We start from the raw sequence: 27,914 nt of genomic DNA on the forward strand, positions 1-27,914 counted from the left end.
CCAGGTGTTTTGAACTTGAACTCCCACAATTCCTAACAGCCTTGGTCAGACCACACCAGGAATCATACTGTGTTCAGTTCTGGGCAACACAATTAAAGGGAGAAATTGATAAGCTGGAATGTGTCCAGAGGAGGATGACTAAAATGATCAAGGGTCTGGAGAACAAGCCCTATGAGGAGCAGCTTAAACAGCTGGGTATGTTTAGCCTGCAGAAGAGAAGGCTGAGAGGAGACATGGTGGCCATGTATAAATATGTGAGGGAAAGTCATAGGGAGGAGGGAGCAAGCTTGTTTTCTGCTGCCCTGGAGACTAGGACACGGGACAATGACTTCAAACTATAGGAAAGGAAATTCCACCTGAACATTAGGAAGAACTTCCTGACTGTGAGAGATGTTCATTAGAACTCTCTGTCCTGGAGTGTGGTGGAGGCTCCTTTGGAGGCTGGATGGCCGTCTCTAAGGGGTGCTTTGTTGGTGATTTTCCTGCTCCTTGACAGAGGGTTGGACTGGATGGCCCACAAGATCTCTTCCAACTCTATAGTTCTATGATTCTAAGTCAAAAACATCTAGAAGGCTGCCCATGCCTACTTTAAGGTTAACTCTCTCAGCCCAATGTTATTCTATGGTCAGTTTCCATTCTATGGTAAGAAGTTGACCATACAGTCATGCAGGAAGAGTTAGAAATTCCCCAAGAAGTGTTATTTCACATAAAGATCTATCAGCATCTTTATTAGCACCTTTTCACTTTCATGGGGGTCCTGTTCTCCTAACACCAGCCAATCTGGAGAGCTGACGATACAAATAAATGACACAATGCATCCTTCTAGAGCTTCCAAAGAGCAAAAATGGGACGATGTTGCATTCTAGTCTCTAGAAAGAACACACTCTTGCTCTGAGGGAAGGCATAAACATATCCAGGAAAACCCACAAGGTTTGCAGACATATAAAAAAATCTTTAGGGCGAAGCCCAAGGGGCCAACAGTCTGAAAACACCTTGTTCAATCACCAAGGAAAATTGATGAGTGGTTGCAGAAGGCAAGAAATTGGGATGGAGCAGAGTTTACTAGAGAAAGCAATGGCTGGCTAGAACGCCAAACCATGACTCATTATGTGAGCCTCTTCTTAAATTGGCACTGGTTCAGAACACATTTCTCACCCCCAAATTCCATGCCCGCTAATTAAAAAAAAATCACGTGATCTCCTGGTAATGCGCTTCCGCGTTCCTAATGACTTCCTGCTTCATATCAAAGGAACAATATCAAAGAAAGCCACAAATGGGAGAGAAAATTAAAAGGCTGCTGAAATTGGTTCAGGTCACGGGAAGGCTCTGCTGTGGAGAGTGTGAAATATTGATGGTTTGTCAGTGTTAATTATTGAGGCTGGCATTTTGGGCTTGGAATCCAGGAAAGAGCAAAGAGGCGGAAGGACTGGCTGGGGATGTGGAGAGGAGGAGGAAAAAGCTGCCATGGATTTAAATGTAAATCACTCTAATTGTAATATATTTTTAAATTACTCATCATCATCATCATCAACAGCAATGGCACTACCATCAATATCTCTGTTTCCCCCTCTTAAAACCAGATTCAAAGCATCTTACACATCAAAACAAATAGAACATGATTAAAACACACAAAGGGTGCATCTACACTGTGGAATTAATGTAGTTTGATGCCACTTTAGTTAACATGGCTCAATGGTATGGAATCATGGAAGTTGTAATTATAAGCTAACCAAAAGGTGCAAAAATACATCATATAAGCTGTTAGAAATTGTGAGATTTGAAGTCCAAAACACCTAGAGGTCTGAAGTTTGCCCGTGTATGTGACAGAGAGATATTTGATGTGGGTAGAGGTCATATCCTTGATTGCATGAGGAATTTTTCCAAGGTAATATTTTTGTTTTGGAGCATCTGTGCAAAACCAAAGTTGCTTTGTTGAAAACAGGATGGGGATTTTCTTTGTATATGCATTGTCTTCTGTCAAAAATGCTATTTTTTTAATATTGCATGTATCTGCCAATGAGTTGCCTGTTGACCTATGGCAATTCCATGAATTTTATAAGTTTTTCTATACTACTGAAAGGTGGTTTTGCCAGTTCCTTCTTCTGAAATAGGGCAAACAGAAGTTCCTTATGTTGTTGTATGCCTTCGGTCATTTCTGACTTATGGCAACCATCAAGGAATACTGTAACAGTGCTTTTCTTGAGGTGATTTGTTCAGAGACACGTTGCCATTGTCCTCATCTCAGGCTGAGAAAGTGTGACTTGCCTGAGGTCCCTCCATGGCAGTGTTTCTCAACCTTCCTAATGCCGCAACCCCTTAATACAGTTCCTCGTGTTGTGGTGACCCCCAACCATAAAAATCATTTTCGTTGCTACTTCATAACTGTAATTTTGCTACAGTTATGAATTGCAATTTATATATCTGATAGACTGGATGTATTTTCATGCAATGGACAAAATCTGGCACAAATACCCAATATGCCTAAATTTGAATACTGGTGGGGTTGGGAGGATTGATTTTGTCATTTGGAAGCTGTAATTGCTGGGATTTATAGTTAAACTACACTCAAAGGGCATTCTGAACTCCACCAACAATGGAATTGAACCAAATTTGGCACACAGAACTCCCATGACCAACAGAAAATACTGGAAGGGTTTGGTGAGCATTGGCTTTAAGTTTTGGAGTTGTAGTTCACCTACATCCAGAGAGCACCGTGGACTCAAACAATGATGGATCTGGATCAAACTTGGCACAAATACTTAATATGCCCAAATGTGAACACTGACAGAGTTTAGGGAAAATAGACCTTGACATTTGGAAGTTGTACTTGCTGGGATTTATAGTTCACCTACAATGAAAGAGCATTCTGAACCACACCATTGATAGAATTGAGACAAACTTCCCACAAAGAAGCAACAGAAAATACTGTTTTCTGATGGTCTTTGGCAACACCTCTGACACCCCCTCACGACCCCCCAGAGGTTGAGAAACACTGCTCCATGGGCTTCCAAGTCAGAGCAGGGATTTGAACTCTGTCTCCAAAGTCAATAGCCGAATGCTCAAAACACTACACCACACTGACTTTCATGATTTGTTCCCTATCTCCCAATCAATACATTTAATAACACAGTATTTTTCAAAGCTCTTTTGTGTTTTTCTTAGGAAGTTATCTTCACCTGGGTGGGGAAAATACAGTGAAATAGAACAGCCATATCATTATAAGCATTTTAGGGCACTGTAAATTTAAAGGTTGGCTCTGAGGCCACTTTGATCAATAGAAGCACCAGGGAAAACAGAGCTTCAGGCAGTTCCTAAGAATGATGGCTGGTGGGAGAGTGCCGCCCCTTCAATTCATGATGCACTTGCTCTGAACCACTCAAAATAAATATAGCCACTTAAAGAAATTGCATTTACACCATTGTTTAGCAGGAGATTAGTGCCCCTTAAGACACATCGAGCTACTAATAAACACTTGGGACCAATAAACACAATGATTTTGAATGCGGAATAGTAAGTCTTAGGCCATGATTTAGCCAAGCTAAGCACCTCTAAGTACAGTGAAGCATTTTATTTCAGAGATAGATTCTATTCTATTCACTAAGAATTACACACAGTAAACAAATGTCGTTATGCTGTGCTGCTGCTAGCTTTCCTTTACAAAACAAAATAAAGATGAGAGCATGGCCAATATTCACCTCTTTAGTTAGGTAAACAATACAGCCCTCAAACACTGGGACGGTTTTACCTACCTGCATCTGACAAAATATGTTCTCTCTAGAAATTTTCTAGTTCTTCTGGCATATATACTGTTGAGTCACATTGGAAGACCTAAGAAATTGGGTTGTTGTAGGTTTTTTCGGGCTATATGGCCATGGTCTAGAGGCATTCTCTCCTCTAGACCATGGCCATATAGCCTGAAAAAACCTACAACAACCCAGTGATTCCAGCCATGAAAGCCTTCGACAATACCTAAGAAATTCCTAGGGAGGATATCTCTCTAAGAATTTTATAGGTCTTCCAGATATCTGTATGGCAACTTCCAGCAAAAGTTCAATAGGGTTTGCTATTATCCTCCTTTTCCTGTTTTTGTTCGGAGATATATTCCCTGTGGATATAGGGCTCATACTGTAGTGAAGTATAGCTAAGATTATTGCTAACATTGGCCATATATGCATTTAAGTATATCTTCATAAGCATGAAACCTAGAAACATGGACTATATAAATAAGTATACTTTATTAAGTTTAGGCAGTCCCCAAGTTATGAACAAGATAGTTTCTGTAGGTTTGTTCTTAAGTTGAATTTGTGTGTAAGTCAGAACAGATACAATCTCGTGTTTATCTCGCCTGAGTTTTGAATCTGTTTTTACCCAGTTTTTCCTTGTCCATTACATGTAGCTCGCCCATGTTATTGTGATTATGTTTATTGAAATTTTATATTGCTATGTTGTCTTTTGTTTTATGTAATTACTTTATTATTGTTTATTATTTGTGTTTTCAGTTTTGTTTTATTTTATGTAATTGTTGCTTTGGGCCTGGCCTCATGTAAGCCGCACCGAGTCCCCATCAGGGAGATGGAGCAAGGTACAAATAAAGTTTGTACCAGTCCAACATGACTTACTCTATATACTGGGTCCTAGAGAAGAGCATTTGAAAAGGACCGGATGCAGGGTTTTTCTATTTCTGCCCCTGCCTTAGGGAATTCCTTGCCACCCTACACGAGAGCCATGCGTGACTTAGGACCTTTTACTCTAGCACTTAAGACCTGGCGTTTTACTAGAGCATTCGATCTCTGTTAATTTTTAATTTCTGTATGTATGTATTTTATCTTTTACAATTTAGCTGTAAATCGACTAGAGCATTCTCGGATGGAGGGCGATTAATAAATAATTAAATATGAAGATGATGATGATGATGATGATTATTAAAGTGTAACTCAAGCCGTGTGTGTTCGTGTGCATGTGTGTGTGTGTAAAGGTTTTCCCCTGACATGAAGTTGAGTTGTGTATGACTCTGGGGTTGGTGCTCATCTCCATTTCTAAGCTGAAGTGCCAGCACTGTCCGTAGACACCTCCAAGGTCATGACTGCATGGGGTGCAGTACCTATTGATCTACCCACATGTGCATGTTTTTGAACTGCTAGGTTAGCAGAAGCTGGGGCTAAACAGTGGGAGTTCATGCCCCTCCCAAGATTTGAACCTGCAACATTTCAGCTCAGGAGTTTAAGGACACCTATATATATATAGTATAGGGAAGGGTTAACACTCCTGTGGTGTTTGTTTTGTTGTCTATGTCCCTGTTCAGGAGATTTCACCTCCGTGTAAGAATTGGATTTTGAAAAAAAAAAGTCTTGTGGAAAAACGGATTGGTGATAAAGCTTTGGTGGGGACACCTTTTCCACATCATAACTCTTCCAGGGGTGGATTTTTGTTCTGAGCAGTAGATTTTCTCTCACTTCCTTTTGTTTCATCCCTGTTCTTAACTATTTGTTGTTTTTAAGTTAGATGTTTGTAACTTGGGAACTGCCTATAACCTCTTCTGACCTGACCCCATTAACCTAATGAAAATGCCAGTCACCCTGGCTATGATGGGTAGGACAATGGACCTCCTTCTCTACATGCAGCCCATGTCAAGTGAAGCATATCAGATCTTGGGATGAGGAAGGTTGGGCCATAGACAACTGATACATAATACTGGCCCATGTTCCTATACTTAATATTTATGAAGACATTTCTAAATGCATGTATGACCAAAGCGGAGCTCAAATCTCAAGCAGAGAAGCTCTTGCACAAGCTTAGTTGGGGATGAGTTTTCCAGAACTACGTCCTTGCTTTGCGGCAGCAGGTGGCTTCCTTATCATAGAGTTTAAGTCAGAACTTTAAGAGAACTATCAAAGAGGCTGATCTAGTTTGTGAAGATAGGATTCCACATCTTGGACACTTCTTTTAATTTTTTAAATAAAACACAGAGGGGAATCAACATCCTTCTGATCTAGAAGGTACCAGACACCATTTCCTTGGATGCTCCCTGTGATTAGAAAAAAACAGACATATGCAAAGCAAAATCAATTATGCTAATCGGCTATAATTTGCATAATTTATAGCTGTGACAGAAGATAAAGCCTGTGGGGGACCCATTTGCATTCCCTGGTATGGAATTCCACATTTATTTTGTCTACTCAGCCATCTTTTCCCCTCTGTAGGAAGCCCTGGGTCTCTCCAGAGTGACTCACCTGGAGCAGAGAATTATGCCTTTTCAGCACTCAGCTCAGACCCTTCTTCATTTCCAGGGGTTTCTACATCCATTGTGATTAGTTTTAGTCAAGAAGGTTGCTGGCTGCGCTTCTAAATTGTACGGTCATCATTTATTCCTTTAATCATTTTTGCAGTGTGAGTTTAACTGTTATTGTGAATCCTACACTAAAAGCCCACCATACCTGCAAAATGAGTAAAACCCTCTTCCACACCATTTTGAGCACCCCTGTTTCTTGCAAATACACGCTGAGTCTCGCTTATCTGGAAATCCAAAATCCTCCCAAAGCCAACAGATTTTGCTACCAGTCACCAGCTTCTGCTTTTGGGGAAAGGCAGCTAGTCACACATCCAGCGCTCACTGAGTTCTTCCAGCAGAAACCCTCATGAAGAGGGGAAAGTGGGGATGACTTCTTTTACAGAAGACTCTTGCAAAAAGGGAATGTCCCAGATGCTTCTGCCCTTGCCTTGCACCTGACCAATGGTGGTGCACAGCACCCTGAAAATGGGCTATGAGATGAATATGGAGCAAACATATTGGGCACCACTATTCAGTCCAGAGAGAATGCAAAAGATTCAACACACCTTCCCTTCCACTCCTGGCTAATTTGTCATAACTATGGAAAGTGTGCTTTTTACAAGAGTTTTGTATAAGCAGAGACTTTCCCTCATAGAATCATAGAATCAAAGAGCTGGAAGAGACCTCATGGGCCATCCAGTCCAACCCCCTGTCAAGAAGCAGGAATATTGCATTCAAATCACTCCTGACAGATGGCCATCCAGCCTCTGTTTAAAAGCTTCCAAAGAAGGAGCCTCCACCACACTCCGGGGCAGAGAGTTCCACTGCTGAACAGCTCTCACAGTCAGGAAGTTCTTCCTCATGTTCAGATGGAATCTCCTCTCTTGTAGTTTGAAGCCATTGTTCCGCGTCCTAGTCTCCAGGGAAGCAGAAAACAAGCTTGCTCCCTCCTCCCTGTGGCTTCCTCTCACATATTTATACATGGCTATCATATCCCCTCTCAGCCTTCTCTTCTTCAGGCTAAATATGCCCAGCTCCTTAAGCCGCTCCTCCTTCTCTACAAGCCTTATAGGGCTTGTTCTCCAGACCTTTTATCATTTTAGTCGCTCTCCTCTGGACACATTCCAGCTTGTCAATATCTCTCTTGAATTGTGGTGCCCAGAATTGGACACAATATTCCAGGTGTGGTCTAACCAAAGCAGAATAGAGGGGTAGCATCACTTCCTTAGATCTAGACACTAGGCTCCTATTGATGCAGGCCAAAATCCCTCTTCCATCTTCTTTTCTTCCCTCCTTGAACAAAAACACACTGGGAACTGGGCAGGTGACTAGCCCCCTTTCCCCCATTTCATCATTCACTACAGATATGTAAATACAGATATTCAAAAATTCAAAAGAATCTGAAATTCAAAAAGCCCCTGGCTCCAAGCATTTGTGATACAGGAGACTATTTACAGGCCAAAATGGCAATTTTAAGTGAGATTGACAACATAAAGCCAAAACCAGAATTGAGATCTTCAGAGCATTATGGGACTCCTGTTTCTATGGTAGTGGTTCTCAACCTGTGGATCCCCAGATGTTTTTGGCCTTCAACTCCCAGAAATCCCAACAACTGGTAAACTGGCTGGGATTTCTGGGAGTGGTGGGCCAAAACACCTAGGGACCCACAGTTTGAACACTACTGTTCTAGGGAAAAGTGAAATATAAATACACATGATGGTGAGTGTAGTCTCTGTTTATTCATGTTATTATGTATTGCCTGTCAGCCCTCTAGTACCTATAATAATATGTCAGTTTCAGAAATGTCAGCTGGATGTAGGTCAGGGGAGAAACAGTCCTTAACCTCTATGTGGTTGCCCATTCTGCCATGGAGGCTTTTCATGGGGCAACAAATAGACATGTCAGTCTGGAATGTCTGTATGCACCTTACGGACTAATTGAAAGGGCAAAACTGGTATCAAAAAAGCTTTCATAGACTATGTATTGTCGAAGACTTTCATGGCCGGAATCACTGGGTTGTTGTAGGTTTTTCGGTCTATATGGCCATGGTCTAGAGGCATTCTCTCCTGACGTTTCGCCTGCATCTATGGCAAGCATCCTCAGAGGTAGTGAGGTCTGTTGGAACTAGGAAAAAAGGGTTTATATATCTGTGGAATGACCAGGGTGAGACAAAGGGCTCTTCTTTGCTGGAGCTAGGTGTGAATGTTTCAACTGACCACCTTGATTAGCATACAATGGCCTGACTGTGCCTGGGGCAAACTTTTGTTGAGAGGTAATTTCATAGACTATGTCTGCTTCCTCAGATGCATGGACTGAAATGTTTAGGAACAGACTTTTACAGGCTGTTCTGTGTATGTGAGTAGCCATAGAAATGCAAAGCTTATAGACAAGGTGATGAGGTGAGAAGTTCAGTTTTAAGAATGATTTTTCTAAGAGCCATTGGGGGGGGGGGGGGGGGTCACTGGGGCAACAGCTAAATTGGATTCAGGAAGCCAGTGACCCAGTGTTGTTTATCATCACACTGGAAAATTAACAGTAAAGGATGCCTACCAGCTCAGGTACGGTTAGGCTGATTAGCCATCTGCCTTTCAATGGATTACACTGAAACATATTTGCTTATGGCCAAAGCCTGACTGTCAATTACTCTTCTTTTAGTAATCTTGAAAGGACTGTTAACAATATAACTGGTGTCACACTGCAAAGAGAAGGCTTCCATTTGCAGAATGGAGCAACTCCCCAAGTGCTTGGAGGAGTTACATTTTGAACAATTAACTCCCAGATCACATGACATTTGTATCTGTAGCCAAAGCAGCATGTTTTCCATATTATGCAAAATGGGAATGTTTCTTGTTTGGAGGTTCTAGTGGGGGAACACAGCTATAGTATACCAGGGACAGAAAACTTAGAGACCTCAATATACTGCTTCTATACCTAGGATGTTGTCCTCTTCCTCTGAGACAACATCCCAGCTTTGGAAAGGATGCCTGTGGAGCAGTGAGAAAGGAAGGGGATGCCCACCTAAGCCAGCCAGATCAGCTGAATCAACCCTTGCAATCAATGGGGAGACAGAAGTCACAGCCAGATTGCTCTCGTATGCCAGTATCATGGTACAATCTTGGCTAAAGAGAAGCTATTGCTGATTAGTAGGAGATTCTGGGAGTTATAGCCCAAGCTTCTTCTTCCCTCTTTTCCAAAGAATTGGGAGACCCACAATAGCAGAGTTAGGGATAGTTGCAGTAGATGGAGTGGGAAGAAGTAGATATCAATGTGTACATTAGTTGCAGTAGACAAATGTTTCAGACAAAATGTGCTTAGGAAGGAAAAATATCTTCTTTTAATTCTTTCCTCTTTCAGATTATCTTTTATAGTCATGCAACTGAATCAAAATATATGACCTTTACTCAGTGATCATTTTATGAGATAATATAAATGTACCCTGGAAAGTCACAGAATATGGGGCTTGAACAGGTTATAACTTTCTGTTCCCCTTTCTGCCAATCAGCATCTCAACTCTTGGTTTAAATTTCCCTTTGATTTCTCAGATCTTGTGTTATCTTTTGAGGAAGTGTCTCATAACTGTTTGCACTAATAATGGTCTTTCTCTCTATGTGCAATCTGCCAAAGAATTGTATTCAGAATTTTTAATCTGACTCTGCCACCTTCTACTTTGTTTTTTTCTCTTTCTGTAACTATTAAATGAGTCTTAACAGTGAGGCTTCTCTCTCTTTTGGCTTCAGGACAGTCTATCTATCTATCTATCTATCTATCCATCCATCCATCCATCCATCCATCCATCCATCCATCCATCCATCTGCACATTCTTCCCTGATACTATTCCTGATTTTGACCCATATTGCTGACGACAAGTTTACACATATGGGCAATTACCATCAATTCATTGTCTTTACCTAGTTAAGACTAACTATAGGGTTCAGGCCTAAAAAAAAAAATTTCCCCGAGCTCTGGGAAGAATATTTGCCCAAGCTGTTTTCGCTCCCGTTCTGCACTGGTGAATACTTACAGCTGTCTTCTTCTTCTGTAAATACACTGACAACATAACAGGCATAGACAAAGCCCACCAGCTGGAAAAAGAAAAGAGCAGACAAATTGGTTAACTTCACGAACAACACTTCAAAAACTGCCATATGTGGTTTCAAAAAATGTACACCCTATGTCTATGACACTCTCCTGCTGCTGCTGTTTTGATGGCATATTCATCTATTGTATGTTTATTGCACTTCTATATCACTGTTAAGTCCTTGGGTGTGTACTTTAGTTGGATATGTAGAATATTTTACTGTAGTCTCTTGAATGATAGTATTAGGTTATATAGCAGAAAAGTTCAAGTCCCTCACTCAATGCCAAACCCCACAGTTTCATAAGACTGAACCATGGAAGTTGGAGTGGCATGAAAATGCTATGGTTCTGCAATGTGGAAATCTGCCAGAAGCATTCTTCCCTTTCAAACGAATAGACACACATTCATAGAAACATAGAGTTAGAAGAGACCTCATGGGCCATCCAGTCCAACCCCCTGCCAAGAAGCAGGAAAATTGCATTCAAAGCACCCCTGACAGATAGCCATCCAGCCTCTATTTAAAAGCCTTCCAAAAAGGAGCCTCCTCCATAATCCAGGACAGAGAGTTCCACTGCTGAACGGCTCTCACAGTCAGGAAGTTCTTCCTCATGTTCAGATGGAATCTCCTTTCTTGTAGTTTGAAGCCATTGTTTTGCGTCCTAGTCTCCAAGGAAGCAGAAAACAAGCTTGCTCCCTCCTCCCTATGACTTCCTCTCACATACTTATACATGGCTATCATGTCTCCTCTCAGCCTTCTCTTCTTCAGGCTAAACATGCCTAAGTCTTTAAGCCGCTCCTCATAGCGTTTATTTTAGTCACACTCCTCTGGACACATTCCAGCTTGTCAACATCTCCCTTCAATTGTGGTGCCCAGAACTGGACACAGTATTCCAGTTGTGGTCTAACCAAGGCAAAATAGAGGGGTAGCATGACTTCCCTGGATCTAGACACTAGACTACTACTAATGGAGGCCAAAATGCCATTGGCTTTTTTTTTACCACTGCATCACACTGATGGCTCATGTTCAACTTGTTGTCCACAAAGACTCCAATATCTTTTTCACATATACTGCTCTTGAACCATTAGTCCCCCATTCTGTATCCTTGCACTTCATTTTTTCTGCCTAGGTGGAATATCTTGCATTTGCCACTGTTGAACTTCATTTTGTTAGTTTTGGCCCATCTCTCTAATCTGTTAAGATCATTTTGAATTCCCTACATGCCATTCTTTAAAGTGAGATCCACCTCGATAGCAAAGTGCAGAAGATATACAGGAACCTTTCACACTACACAACTGTAGCACTATGATTCCACTTTGGGGCTAAAGGCCAAAGTAATTAAGATAGTAATAAAAGTGACACTCAAGGTCTTACAGAATAGAAAAGAGATACAAGAAAAACTATGGACAGCCAGCCCTCAACAGCCACATTTTCTGTATTCTAGAATGTTCACCTTTTAAAAACATTCACAAGAAAGTTTCAAAAATCAAATCCTGATATTGCCATTTTCTATAAGGGGTAGTATTTTACTATGCCATTGTATATAATGAAATTTGCACATCCATGGATTTACTATTCACTGGAACCAAGCCTTGGTATCCATTGTTATTCATTGAGGTGCAGTGGTTTGAGTGTTGGAGTATGGCTTTGGGAGACTAGGGTTCAAATCCCCATTCAGTCATGGGAACATACTGGGATCACAATCACTCATAGAATCATAGAATCAAAGAGTTGGAAGAGACCTCATGGGCCATCCAGTCCAACCCCCTGCCAAGAAGCAGGAATATTGCATTCAAATCACCCCTGACAAATGGCCATCCAGCCTCTGTTTAAAAGTTTCCAAAGAAGGAGCCTCCATCACACTCCGCGGCAGAGAGTTCCACTGCTGAACGACTCTCACAGTCAGGAAGTTCTTCCTCATGTTTAGATGGAATCTCCTCTCTTGTACTCTGTCGCACCCCAAGAAAAAAGCAATGACAACTCCCCTCTGGACTAATCTTGCCTAAAAAAAACCCCATGATACGTTCACTTAGGGTCACCGTACATCTGAAACAACTTGCACAAAACATAAACTGTAACAACTAAATTATTATTACCAATACTAATGTCAAGAGCTTGGAAAAACTGTAGTCCAGCTCCTAAAGCCTGCCAGCTACTGGCCATGTTGATGAAGGAATGCTGGGAGCAATAGTCCCAAATGATAGCTTTTCCAATCTCAGCTCTTCTCCTGTCCTTTATTCTCGCCATCAGAACAAAAGCATCTCCCTTGTCTTCCAGCAAAACTACCTTCCCATGATTTCTATTGTTGGCTGGAACTTCTTCCTGGGCTCCAACCAACCCAAGAAAATGAAGAGAGTGCTCTCTCATCCTTGATTTTCATAACTATTAATAGGAAGCTGAAGGGAATCAGTTTTAAGGGGGCGGTTTTTGACACAACAATGGAAGACATTACTCAACTCCTCCTTTCAGCCAGGAACTCTCAAAGCCAAATGCATTCCCTAATCCCCCCGTGGAAACCTCATTATCCTGCCTTTTGTTCGGTGATGTGATGTATGTTTCTCTTGTATTAAAAATGAATGACTCCACTTTCCAGAGCCTCCTCATGCATCATTCTGTCTTCCTGCAGTGTGAGTAATTGTTAGATTCTAATTCCTTGTTAAAGTGGATTGAGTTCACAGTGGAAAACAAATAATTAGAGTCAACAGTAACCTTAAAGCTACAGTTCTGAGCTAGTCTGTAGGAACCAAAGGATGCTTGAACGAGAACGCACACGACCTTCCAGTATAAAGGCTTTGAAAAGCCTTCATTGATTATTTATTCATATTTATTTATTAAAATATTTATATCCTGCCCTATAACCAAAGATCTCAGGATTGCATCCAATAAAATCAACCTAGAACAATTTAAAACGTACAAAGGAAGTACAAAGGCAGGTTGACAGTTGAACATTAAGAAAATAAAAATAATATCATATCCCAGAAGACGTTTACTTCTTGGGAGGAGAGCAATGACCAATGTTGATAAAATAGTGAATAGTAGAGAGATCACACTGGCAACAAAGGTCCATATAGTTAAAGCAATGCTACTCCCCATACTAACCTATGGATACAAGAGCTGGACCTTAGGGGAAGGCTGAGAAAAAGGAAGATAGACGCTTTTGAACTGTGGTGTTGGGAGGAAAAGTCTGAGAATGCCTTGGATCGCAAGAAAATCCAACCGGTCCATACTTCAGGAAATAAAGCCCAACTGCTCACTGGAGGGAAGGATATTAGAGGCAAAGGTGAAGTACTTTGTCCACATAATGAGAAGACAGGAAAGCTTGGAGTTGGCGGTGATGCTGGGAAAAATGGAAGGAAAAAGGAAGAGGGGCTGACCAAGGGCAAGATGGATGTATGGTATCCTTGAAGTGACTGGCTTGACTCTGAAGGAGCTGGGGGTGGTGACGGCTGACAGGGAGCTTTGGCCTGGGCTGGTCCATGAGATTACGAAGAGTCAGAAGTGACTGAATGAATAAACAACAACAACCCATTTTTCCTTTAGCTAACATCCCAAGCACCAACAATAATTGGGGCATCCCATATCTCCTTCCTTCTTTGTATTTTTCCCTCATGTCAATATTAACAATAATGTTGAAGATGTCACACAATCTGCTGGAGGTGTCTAATCCCTTCTAAAGACTAGAAGAAAGTCTAACCTATTGGCAGATCTATCATCCATGGCCTCTTTTACAACCCCTTGAACTAGCTATGACCACATTCTTTGGCATTGAATTCCATAAATGAAACATGAAATGTAAAAAAAAAAATCTCAAAATTTGTAAGCCATGGCCCTGAGTTTCCAAGATCTAGACAAAGTTGTTAATAAGATGGATGTCTTGGAGTCTTTCATGTCTCCTATTGACAGGGTCACCATAAGTCAAAGCTGACCTGCAAACAATGAAAATATGAGGTGTTCAGCCACAGCATCCACAGCAAATGTATAGTTAAATCGTTCTACATAATGTTTTCCCAGGTTGCCAAAGATATATAAAAATGTGAGTCATAGCATATTCTCCCTTCCGAAGTTGCAAGTAGACACAAGAGATTCACCATGTTTTTTCTGAGTCAAAGCCAAAACTAGCTCTTATCATAATCCCTTTACTGAGGCAAAGTTTTGCCTAAAGCAGTTGTTTATATACATATTTCAAAGCTCAAAGAAAGGGTAGGTTTCTCTTATATAGTCATGGAGCACATTTTAACTGCTTCCTTATGTGTGAAAGGACAAACTCTGTTAGAAAACAGCCCAAATGCATGGCAAAAATAATGGCATCTTCTCAAAACTTTCCCTATCATTAGGCAGAGTGAGATGGTTGATTAAGTATCAGATGCTGCGAGAAAGAAGCAAAGTGTTGGAAGAGAGAGTTATGTACAATGTGACTTGCCCTATGCTCCCTAAACTAGACTGCTAACCTTGGATACAGAGAAATGTGTTCATCAAAAGTTAGTGCCGAAGAAAGAAGCAATTTTTGTCCTGCCCTCTGGGTATTAGCTACTTCTCCTAATTTCCAAATGGGAAATCTAATACCCCAGGAGAATAGGATCAAAATCCAAAACAGCAGATTAAAACTAACAAATAGGATGTGTTCCGTCTTCCAGGAGCTTCGTTTGCATTGTCTTTTAGCTGCATGGGATAGCATTCCTTTGCATTTCCCCAGGGTTGCTATAGACCCAGCAGCACCCTGGAAGTTAAACAGTACCAGAGTCTGGAAAGCCAGGCTGCAGGCCCTGTGCAGTTATTGGTTTAGAAAGTATCTCTTTGGGTTTGGAGTCCGCCCCTTTTCCTGGGGTTGAGATCTCCATTTTGGAATCTCCCCTGCCTCCTTCAGTAGAGAAAAGAACCTCAGATGTGCTGTTGGTCAGGCAGGGAGCTCTGAAAAACCCATTGTGAGTACAATTGAATACAATAGATAGAAAGAATAGGAATTGAATACAATTGAGATAGATATAATAGCAATAAAGATAAAGGGAAGCTTATTGAGTTATTAAGAAAGGCAATTGAGATAGAGAAGCTTATTGAGTTATAGAGAGGGACATTAAGATATTGAGAGAGTAATTGAGTTATTGAGAAATAGAGAGAAATAGTTATTGGGTACTATTGAGCATTACTTCATCTCCAAAACTGACCTTGTGCTTAGATAGGGAAAGACCGGTTCGTTCTAACCATAGCAGCTCAGGGTTAGGGTGAAATATTTCAGGATTTTTTCTACCATTTGGAGAAAGGTTACCTCAGTAAAAAAGAAAAAGGGAACAAAAGAACATCTCTATGGTTTCTCAAATTGTTTGTGTTGTAACTTTATCAACCTGTGCCAAGTCTGCCAAGGACTTTGGAAATAAACATTTTGTTGATGTTCTTATCTTGACTGGCATCAGTTGCTGAAAGTATTGAGTTATTGCTTCAAAGAAAGACCTCCAGCAGTTTGCCCAGGTAAAGAGAGAAGCACATCTTAGTTTTAACGTTATAGCCTCTGGGTGTGACGGCACAGGATGGGTGACACCTTGCTTGAAATGGATCCAGGAGCCCATGTGAAATAGATCCAGGAGTCTTAGTAAACCACAATATGAACATGAATCACTACCTCTGAGGATGCTTGCCATAGATGCAGACAAAACGTCAGGAGAGAATGCCTCTAGAACATGGCCATATAGCCAAATAAAAACCCTACAACAACCCAGTGAACATGAATCGATGGTGTGATGCAGCAGCTCAAAAAGTCCACGCAATTCTAGGCTGCATCAATAAGGAGTATCCTGTCTAGACTGAGATAAGTATTAACACTAGTCTGTTCTGCTTTGGTCAGACCTCACCTGGAATACTGTGTCTGGTTCTTGTCATCATAAGTAAAGAAAGATATTTCCAAACTGAAATGCATCCAAAAGAGGATGATCAAAATTTTCAAAGGCCTGGAAACCATGAATCCCTGTGAGGAGAAACTAAGGGAGCTGGATATGTTTAACTTGAATGTTAAGAGGGGACACAATAGCAATGCTCAAATATCTGAAAGGATGTCATACTGAGAAGGGAGTCAACTTGTTTTTGTTCCCCTCAAGCAGTGGTTCCCAACCTTTGAGCCTCCAGGTGTTATGGACTTCAGCTCCCATAGTTCCTAGCAGCTGGTAAGCTGGCTGGGATTTCTGAGAGTTAAACTCTAAAACACCTAAAGGCCAGGAACCACTGCAAGGCATAGAGCAGTGGTTCTCAACCTGTGGGTCCCCAAGTGTTTTGGCCTACAACTCCCAGAAATCCCAACCAGTTTACCAGCTGTTAGGATTTCTGGGAGTTGAAAGCCAAAACATCTGGGGACCCACAGGTTGAGAACCACTGGTGCAGAGGAACAGATTAAAACTACAATAAATTATTGTTTAAAACATAAAATTACCTAGAGAGTAAGAGCTATGTGACAGTGGAATAACATTGCCTCATAGTGTGGTGATGTCTCTTTCTCTGGAGGGTTTTAAACAGAGGCCGGATGGCCATTTGTTTCCTGACTTGATTTTTTGTTTTACTGGCATGCTAATATTATTGTTAAATGAATTTATTGGTTGATTTGTACAATGTTTTAAAATGTTTTTACTGTTTTAACTGTTATTCTTATGATGTATAAGTTGTAAGCATCGCTGATGCCTATTGTGAGTCCCCTTTGTGGGGAGAATAAATAATAGTAATAATAATAATATAATAAAACTTTATTTATACCCCGCTACAATCTCCCAAGGGACTCGGTGCGGCTTACATGAGGCCAAGCCCACAGCACATCAATCACAAAGCAATAACAACAAATAATACAAACCAATAAAATAAAACTCATAACAAAAAAGCAATAAACATTAACAATAACACAGCAACAGTTAAAACCTATGGCTGGGCCAGATGCAGGGCGGGATAGAAGCGTATGAGATAGATAGATAGATAGATAGATAGATAGATACATCTGTCAAGAGTAGTCTGATTGTGTCTTTCTGCATGACACAATGGGTTTGGACCAAATGATCCTTATGGTCCCTTCCAATTCTATCATTCCAATCCAGCCTATTCTGATACCCAGAATTGGATGGGCTTGCCATCCTATTCTATGTTTCAATAATGGCATGTTTCAATAAGCAACATTGTCCTAAGAGCAATGTCATTCATTTTAATCATTTTATCAATGCCATCACAATTTCTGAGTAACACATAGCATTTATCTGGTACATTTCAATGCTGCTTTGGGCTTTCATTATGGGGAATGTTGAAATGATTTTTACTTTTTTGAAAATTATCTTAAAGTAATGTGTGACCATGACCAACACAGTGTTAATGTGTTAACACATTGTTTTTCTCTAGGACTCACATATGATGACAATGAATTACTTTTCAATCTGGAAACTAAGCCCTCTGAGGAATCACTTAGGGAGCTGGATATGTTTTGCTTGGAGAAGACGAGACTGAGAGGTGATATGATAGCCATCTTTAAATATTTGATAGGATGTCATGGAGCGAACTTGCTTTCTGCTGCTCCAGAGATTAGAACACGAATCAATGGATTCAAATTACAAGAAAAAAGATTCCACCTAAACATCAGGAATAGCTTCCTCACAGTAGGAGCTGTTGATTGGAGAACAGACTGCCTGAGAACGTGGTAGATTCTCCTTTTCTGGAAGTCTGGATGGAATGTTTCAGTTGTGTACTTTGCATGGAAGATGGTTGGAATAGATGCCCTTGTAGTCCATATAAATCTTATGATTTCTTTTAATCGGGCAAATGATATAGGAACCAACCATGGTGCTGAAAGGTGATGCACTTGTACACAATGTACAATCTGACATACGTATTTCATGTAATAGGTATATTATTTACTACCACTTATTCACAATGCACTCAAACCATAATTCACCAAATGCATTGAGTACACCATTTTTATCTTAAGTGTCTCTCTCTCACATACACCATTAAAATCACACATCATTAAAGGACTGGATTGTGGCGCAGCAGGTTGAGAGTCAGCAGCATTAAAATCACTACTGACTGAGAGGTCATGAGTTCGAAGCCAGCCCGGGTCAGAGTGAGCTTCTGGCCATTTGTCTAGCTTGCTGTCAACCTTTGCAGCCCAAAAGACAGTTGCATCTGTCAATAAGGAAATTTAGGTACAGCTTATGCGGGGAGGCTAATTTAACTCATTTACGATGCCAAAAAAAACTCTCCAGCAGCGTTCAAAAAGAATGAGGAAGTACTCAATCAGTGTCACAAGTGGATGGTGAAGCGACAGCTCCCCCGGTGGCCAGAATTCAAAAAGCATTCCCTCATGCAGCTGGAAAGTTAAATAGCCTCTGTGTCTCTGTCTATATATGTTGTGTGTCTAAATGGCATTGAATGTTTGCCATGCCTGTGTGCATTGTGATCCACCCTGAGTCCCCTGCAGGGTGAGAAGGGCGGAATATAAATACTGTAAATAAATAGTAAAATCAACATGAAGCACAATATTGCTTTTTGGAAGAACAAAGATTCAAGATTTATGAATTTACATGGGAAGGATATTCTGCACAATTTACCACCACCCTTAAAAAACAAGTTCTGTCTGTATTATGTTCGGAGACTTGGTCTCCAAAGGGAACTTGAGACAGAAAACAGGACCTGCCAAGCTCTTAGGAGCCAGAAAGGAAGCTCTGTTTGTCTTCTTTTTATTGGTGAGATTAACAAAATACCCTGCAATGCCATTGTTTGCCGATTGCATGGCATTTAGAGAAGCTGAGTATCAAAATACATTAAGTGACGGACATGTGATTAAAAATTCATCAGTGTTTCAGAAATATGAACCCGTACTGCTGACACTTATAACTTCCTATGTCCTTCAAAAGGTAACGAACAAGTCAATCTTTCCATTTATTAATACAATCATATTATTTATAGCCTACTATATCCCATGTGTCCAAGTATGGGATGACTGAAAAGTTACCCAATCTTTCTAAAACCTGCTGATGAAAAACTAGATGTCTCTGAGATACACATGCTTTCAGCAATATAGCAAGAACAGAAGGAAGCCAGAGATCCACCCAGAGGAAAGGTGTTCCTGCCATACATCAAGGGAACCACTGACCGCATAGAGAAGCTGATGAAGAAACACAATACACACACTATCTACAGACCCACTAAGAAAATCCAACAAATGCCACATTCAACAAAGGACAAGAGGGATCCTCTCACCTCTGCTGGAGTCTACCGTATGCCATGCAGCTGTGGACAAGTCTACATGGAAATCACCAAACGCAGAATTGCCCAAACATGAATCAAGGAACATGGAAGGCACTGCAGACTAATTCAACCTGAGAAGAGCACCTGATGAACCATCCTGGACACAGCATATTATTTGAGAACACAGAAATGCTGGACCACACTAACAACTACCATGTCAGACTACATAGAGAAGCTACTGAAATCCACAAACATATGGACAATTTCAACAGAAAGGAGGAAACCATGAAAATGATCAAAATCTGACTACCAGTTTTTTTTAAAAAACTCTAAAATCAGGACAGTAAATAAACACTCAAAATGCAGGGGAATTCCAGACAAGAATCAATCAGGGCCAGCTAACACCTCCAAACAAAGGATTCCCCCCTGGACATTCTACATATATAAACCTCACTTGCTTAGTTTCCAACAGACCTCACAACCTCTGAGGATGCCTGCCATAGATGTGGGTGAAACATCACGAGAGAATGCTTCTGGAACATGGCCATGAAACCCACAGCAACACAGTGATTCCAGTCATGAAAGCCTTTGACAACACAGCAGAAGGAAGGTTTGATAGCCATCAATCGGATTACATTTGGATATCAGATTATCGTCTATTGGTTTGTCACTAATTTAAGTCCCTAAGAACTGCTGCTACATCTAGTCCAGAGGAAGAAAAACCTGAGTTCTCCAGATTTTTTGAACTTCATTGCTTAGGATTATGCCCAACACAGCCAGTGGTTATAGCTGCAGATATTTGAGGGCAGTGGAAAGTACTTGGAGCATTAAAACTCCCCTGTCTTCACTTCCCCTGTAATTAGGGTGTCACCTGGGCACACTTGGGGACCCATCAATTATGTTACAGGGGAATGTGGGCCAAAATTGGTCCCTGTTCCCATTACAGTTGCTTTGAAAAATGAAATACCCACCTTTATAAAAGGAACAACCTTATATAGATCTCAAAGGAATTTCAGTGGTAGAATACTCTTGGAAAATTGAAGTGGGATCACTATAGGTAGTGATTCAACGTATGATCACAATGGTGTAACCATCACATTCAAAAGTACATCCAAATCCCCTTCTGAAGCAATACAACACTGTCCTTTATAGTATGGTGTTCTGGTCTGGTTAGATGCTTGGCGGCCATGTGCTTTGACACATCCCACTTAGCATTTAAAATCTTTGTTCTGCTTTGACCTTATTCTTACTACACTTTCTAACACAAGGTTTCATCAATAATAAATTACTGTTTATTCAATTGTTCGGCTCTCCCGCTTTACCCGAAGAGGTTACATCAGCCTTCCAGCTCATCGGCAACGGAGAGTGTTCAAGAGCAGAGGGATTCAGGGGGAAGCACATCACAGGAGCGCAAGCTGGCCTTTCCATGTGGCCTGAGTGAAGCTATAATTAAATCCAGCACCTTAGGGACATTGCCAAACCCTGGAAGCTGTGCTACGTCTTCCCTGCTGCATGAAATATGAATGATGTAAAGCCGATAGTGATGAAACCAAACACTCATCAGAGTTTTTCTCAACAGTAAAAGGGCATGCAAAGAGGGAAGCATAATGCTGTTGTGTGTAGAAAAAAGCAAAAGTAGAGCTGGTTTGTTGTATGTTTTTTGGGCTATGTGGTCATGTTCTAGAAGCAGTCTCTCCTGACGTTTCACCTGCATCTATGGCAAGTATCCTCAGAGTTTAATGTATTGTCGAAGGCTTTCACGGCCGGAATCACTGGGTTGTTGTAGGTTTTTTTGGGCTATATGGCCATGTTGTAGAGGCATTTTCTCCTGACGTTTCGCCTGCATCAATGGCAAGCATCCTCAGAGGTAGTGAGGTCTGTTGGAGTTCACAACCTTTGAGGATGCTTGCCATAGATGAAGGAGAGAATGCTTCTAGAACATGGCCATATAGCCCAAAAAACAACAACCCAGTGATTCCAGCCATGAAAGCCTTTGGCAATACAAAGGTAGAGCTATCTGAGTTATAAGAACAAGAGTGGAGAAATCCAAAGTGACTTTCCAGGTAACACTAGACCAATCCAAATATTTCAAATTGGTACGCAAGTTCATAAAATTGCAAAAAAGTTGGCTGGTATCAAAGCCATGAAGTCTCCGTGAACTTGTGTGTCCAAGGCATTCTCAGTTCAGCATCAAAATATCTCTTTGCACACTGATGACAACTCTGTGTCTGTTGCCTGCCAATTTAAGGCAACACCATTGATTTCATGAGGTTTTCTTAGATAAGAAATACTCAGATGTGGGTTTGCCAGTCCCTTCCTTGGAAATACAGTAAAGTTTCGCTTATCCAACCTACGCTCATCCATCCTTGTCTATGATCCAACACAGTCTTCCTCCCGCCCGGATCCACATCTGTTTCAATACATTGTGATGTTTTACTGCTAAATACAGTAATTACTACATAACGCTACCGTGTATTGAACTGCTTTTTCTGTTGCTTTGTTGTAAAACATGATGTTAAAATGCTTATTTTGTTAAATCACAATGTAATTTGACGTTTAATAGGCTTTTCCTTAATCCCTCCTTATTATTCAACATTTTTGCTTATCCAATGTTCTGTTTATGTTGGATAAGCAAGACTCTACTGTATAGGCTATAGCACTTGACATTTAATGGTTTTCCATTCCATAATTAATTAAGCTAACCCTACTCAGTTTCCAAGATTACACAGGATCTAGGGCAGTGGTTCTCAACCTTCCTAATGCCACGACCCCTTAGTACAGGTCTTCATGTTGTAGTGACCCCCAACCAAAAATTATTTTCGTTGCTACTTCATTCAGTAATTTTGCTACTGTTATGTATCGTCATGTAAATATCTGATATGCAGGATGTATTTTCATTCACTGGACCAAATTTGGCACAAATACCTGATATGCTCAAATTTGAATACTGGTGGGGTTGGGGGAGGGTTTATTTTGTCATTTGAGAGTGGTAGTTGCTGGGATTTATAGTTAACCTACAATCTGAACTTCACCAATGATGGAATTGAACCAAACTTGGCACACAGTACTCCCTTGACCAAGAGGAAATATTATGGAAGAGTTTGGTGGGCATTGACCTTGAATTTTGGAGTTCTCCTACATCCAGAGAGCAGTGTAGACTCAAGCAATGATGGATCTGGGACAAATTTGGCACAAATACACAATATACCCAAATGTGAACACTGGTGGAGTTTGGGGAAAATAGACATTGACCTTTGGCAGTTGTAGTTGCTGGGATTTATAGTTCACCTACAATCACAGAGCATTCTCAACCCCACCAACGATAGAATTGGGCCAAACCTCCCACACAGAACCCCCATGTGGGACACAGCAACGCGTGGCAGGGGACGGCTGGTATTTATATATTTATTTATTTACAGTATTTATATTCTGCCCTTCTCACCCCACAAGGGACTCAGTACATATACATGGCAAACATTCAGTGCCCTAGACACACAACATATATAGACAGACAGTCAGAGGCTATTTAACATTCCAACTTTTTCTGGCCACCAGGGGAGCTGTCGCTTCACTGTCCATCCACGACACAGATGAAGTACTTCCTCGTTCTCCGCAGGCATGCTGGAGATTTTTATGGCCTCGTAAATTAGTTAAATTAGCCTCCCCACATAAGTGGTACCTAAATTTCCTTCTTGACAGATGAAACTGCCTTTTGGGCTGCAAAGGTCAACAGCAAGTAACGCAAATTCGTCAGAAGCTCACTCCGACCTGAGCTGGCTTCGAACTCATGACCTTTTGGTCAGTAGTGATCTTAATGCAGCCAACTCCCAGCCAGGTGCGCCACAGTCCCGGTGTTAGAACCTTATTCAGAATATATTGCCATTCTGAATAAGGATCAATAAAAAAAGGGACAATAAAAGTTCGACATGACTTGGGAATTAATACCTTGAAAGAGCATCCCTCTTTCCTTATTGTTTTAACTGGTTTTTAATTGTCTGTTTTTAATTGAACAATTATTTTATATAATTGTAAACTTTTTGAAAAAATATGTAAAATAATTATTGTTTTAAATGGATTTTATTCTAAGTCACCCTGGTATTGTTGGACAAATAGATATTAATATTTTAATGAATTAATTAATAAAATAATGTAGCTTTAGCACCCAAGATACTTTCCCTGGAGACACCAGGATGCAACACAACATGCTGTACCACTGAACTACAAGTCCCCCTAAACCAGTGTTTCTCAACCTGGGGGTCGGGACCCCTGGAGGGGTCACCAGGGGGTGCCAGAGGGGTCACCAAAGACCATCAGAAAACACAGTATTTTCTGTTGGTCATGGGGGTTCTGTGTGGGAAGTTTGACCCAATTCTATCATTGGTGGGGTTCAGAATGCTTTTTGATTGTAGGTAAGCTATAAATCCCAGCAACTACAACTCCCAAATGTCAAGGCCTATTTTCCCCAAACTCCACCAGTGTTCACATTTAGCATACTGAGTATTCATGCCATATTTGGTCCAGATCCATCATTGTTTGAGTCCATAGTGCTCTTTGTAGGTGAACTACAACTCCCAAACTCAAGGTCAATGCCCACCAAACCCTTCCAAAGTTTTCTGTTGGTCGTGGGCATTCTGTGTGCCAAGTTTGGTTCAATTCCATCCTTGATGGAGTTCAGAATACTCTTTGATTGTAGGTGAACCATAAATCCCAACAACTACAAATCTCAAATTATGTTTCATAACAGGAGTAAAAGTAATTTAAAAGTAAATTATGAATTAGCAAAAGAATGTTATGGTTGGGGGTCACCACGACATAAGGAAATGTATTGAGGGGTCACGGCATTAGGAAGGTTGAGAAACACTGCCCTAAAAATTTTGCCAAGCTCTTCTTTCCAATACTGATTATTACTTAAGTTTTGTGCTCTCTGTGTGTATGTATGTTGCAGAAAAAGAAGTACCATGAAATGTTTTGTAATGCCTTCCAAGAAAAGCATCTCCTGACTACAAGAATAGTGCTGATGGGTTAGGAGGATTAATTTTTTTCTTGTTGCCTCAGCATGGAACGTGTAGACTATTTGATCTATTGGCTCCTTGTATTATAGCACCATCCATCAAAGCATTTGCACACCAAAGAAGATGCTTCAAGGTCAATACAGACAGGAAATTATCAAGAAGAGAATTAGGACAATGGAAAAGACGGCAGCAGCAGGGAGTGAAATCTGAGGGATGAGAGCCACAATGATCCAAAAGGTGCTGAACAAGCCGGGGTTGTAATAGATTGAGAGCACACTTTCCATGATAAATGTATTACATTAAAATTCTATTAAAATTCAATAAAAGGGCAGGAAAAATTATACCATTTGAGCCTCCAAACTAAATGCAGCCCACCAGCCACTGAGGAATAGAGCTTCAAAGTTATTGATTTTGGACTACAGATCCCAGAATTCTTCATTGTCAACAGGGCTACTGTGCCTTTTTTTGTCATCTATGGCAAGCATCCTCAGAGGTAGTGAGGAACTAGGAAAAGGGGTTTATATATCTCTGGAATGACCAGGGTGGGACAAAGGACTCTTGTCTGCTGGAGCTAGGTGTGAATGTTTCAACTGACCACCTTGATTAGCATATAATGGCCTGACATTGTCTAGAGCAGGGGTCCTCAAACTAAGGCCCGGGGGCTGGATGCGGCCCTCCAAGGTCATTTACCCGGCCCTCGCTCTGGGTCAACCTAAATCTGAAACGACTTGAAAGCACACAACAACAACGACAACAATCCTATCTCATGAGCCAAAAGCAGGCCCACACTTCCCATTGAGATACTAATAAGTTTATATTTGTTAAATTGTTCTTCATTTTAATTACTGTATTGTTTTTAAGTGATTTTTGCACTACAAATAAGATATGTGGTATGCATAGGAATTCATTCATGTTTTATTCAAATTATAATCCGGCCCTCCAACAGTTTGAGGAACTGTGACCTGGCCCTCTGTTTAAAAAGTTTGTGGACACCTGGCCTAGAGCAAACTTTTGTTGAGAGGCGATTAGATGTCCTTGTTTGTTTCCTCTCTGTTGTTGTGCTGTTGCAATTTTAGAGGGGTTTTTTAAAATATTGGTAGCCAGATTTTGTTCATTTTCATGGTTTCCTCCTTTCTCTTGAAATTGTCCACATGCTTGTGTATTTCAATGGCTTCTCTGTGTGATATGACATGGTGGTTGTGAGAGTGGTCCAGCATTTCTGAGTTCTCAAATAAAATGCTGTGTCCAGGTTGGTTCATCAGGTGCTCTGCTATGGCTGACTTCTCTGGTTGGTCTGCAGTGCCTTTCATGTTCCTTGATTTGTGTTTGGGCAATGCTGCGTTTGGTGGTCCCTATGTAGACTTGTCCACAGCTGCATGGTACATGGTAGACTCCTGCCAGGCCTGTAGCCAGGATTTCGATTCGGGGGGGGGGGCTGAGTTTTTTTCAGGGTTTTTTTTGGGGGGGGCTGGGTTTTGGGGGGGGGCTGAGTCTGAGTGAAAGAGGGTCTACCCTAGCAAACCTTTTGTATCATTACCCCAATACCCCCATGCATATGGGATATATTGAGTATGGTGATCAAATCATGATATGAATAAACATAACAGTTTAAATAATGCACCAGTAAGGCCTTTTCAATTCAGTTGGTACATGTCGAAATCACTAAAGAAGATGGGACAAACTGGAAAATAGAGGGAGAAAATGTGGAGGCCGTGACAGACTTTGTATTTCTAGGGGCAAAGATTACTGCAGATGCAGACTGTGGCCAGGAAATCAGAAGACGCTTACTTCTTGGGAGGAGAGCAATGTCCAATCTCGATAAAATAGTAAAGAGTAGAGACATCACACTGGCAACAAAGATCCATTGCCTAGTCAAAGCCATGGTATTCCCTGTAGTCACCTACGGATGTGAGAGCTGGACCTTAGGGAAGGCTGAGCGAAGGAAGATCGATGCTTTTGAGCTGTGGTGTTGGAGGAAAGTTCTGAGGGTGCCTTGGACTGCGAGAAGATCCAACCAGTCCATCCTCCAGGAAATAAAGCCCGGCTGCTCACTGGAGGGAAGGAGACTAGAGACAAAGTTGAAGTACTTTGGCCACATCATGAGGAGACAGCAAAGCCTAGAGAAGACAATTATGCTGGGGAAAGTGGAAGTCAAAAGGAAGAGGGGCCGACCAAGGGCAAGATGGATGGATGGCATCCTTGAAGTGACTGGACTGACCTTGAAGGAACTGGGGGTGGTGACGGCCGACAGGGAGCTCTGGCGTGGGCTGGTCCATGAAGTCACAAAGAGTCGGAGACGACTGAACGAATGAACAACAACAACAAGGCCTTTTCGCGAACCACCATGAGAATTTCGGGGGGGGGGGGCTGAAGCCCCTGAAGCCGCCCCCGGCTACATGCCTGACTCCTGCAGAAGTGAGAGGATCCCTCTTGTCCTTTGCTGAACGTAGCATTTGTTGGATTTTCTGGCTGTAGACCAGTGGCATCTCAAGCTATTCTGTCTTCAACATTGCTTCCTCCTGCAACATTACTACACTACTACCAAATAGTTGTGATAATGAGGTTTTGGGAAAATTCTTAGGCAGCATATATTGGCCTGATTTCATTAAGAGTTTTTGAAAAACTAGGTCTTATGTTTTAAAAGACTCTGGCTTTCTCTCTCAACTATCTGGAAACACCATTTTAGCCTTTTAAAAGGCAACTTGTAATTTCAGATCCTGAATTATACATGATTCCAAGTTGCATAATTTGTATTGAGTTCCATGAAATAAGACTTTTCTCCATTTGGGGGTCCCAAACTTTGGAACAAAAATTGTGTGATGAATAATGAACAGCTACACGCATCTCCTGTCCTTGTGCTCCCAAAGAGCACATACTGATCAGACTTTAAAAAGTAATGCTCTTCAAACAGTTGAGGGTTAGGTTCTGACCTACATTAACATTCCTTTCCAAGTGCCCAGTTTTAAATATTTTAATCAGAAATGGGAGAGTACTGAAAGAAGAGGAAAATGGTTAAGGAGGTAGAAGAGGTGGGGTGGAATTGGGAGAGGAGATTAAAAGAACTGCTCTGTGTTTGCAAGAGACCTACCTCATCAGTATTCAACTCTGAGATGGAAGAAAATGGGAAAGAGTAAAGGTGAAGAGAATATTTATGGTGCTCTGGACCAACCCTTCTTAGTCCTCTCAAACATAAGTGGGAGGGGGGAGATGAGTTTTTCCTCTGCTTTTGACAGTGATTTCTAGCTTTGTCACAGTGATATCTAGCCTTGCAAAGGGCCAAGGGAACAATAAAGTAAAATGCCCAACCAGAAGAAGTGGAGTTTTTTTAAGGTGTTGGAAGGGGCTTTGGCTATG

The 27,914-nt window shown here is 41.2% G+C and overlaps 1 protein-coding gene across 2 annotated transcripts in view; it reads right to left on the bottom strand.

Moving 5' to 3' along the window:
* NKAIN4 (sodium/potassium transporting ATPase interacting 4) overlaps positions 1–27,914 on the bottom strand; it is a 169,667-nt gene that overhangs the window by 17,122 nt on the left and 124,631 nt on the right. For both annotated transcript variants that reach the window (XM_060771962.2, XM_060771961.2), the window contains exon 5: positions 10,290–10,350. In XM_060771962.2, the coding sequence (XP_060627945.1) occupies positions 10,290–10,350 (61 nt within the window). The remainder of the gene's footprint in view (positions 1–10,289; positions 10,351–27,914) is intronic.

This window comes from Anolis sagrei, chromosome 4 (assembly GCF_037176765.1).
Source record: "Anolis sagrei isolate rAnoSag1 chromosome 4, rAnoSag1.mat, whole genome shotgun sequence".
Lineage (NCBI taxonomy): Eukaryota > Metazoa > Chordata > Lepidosauria > Squamata > Dactyloidae > Anolis > Anolis sagrei.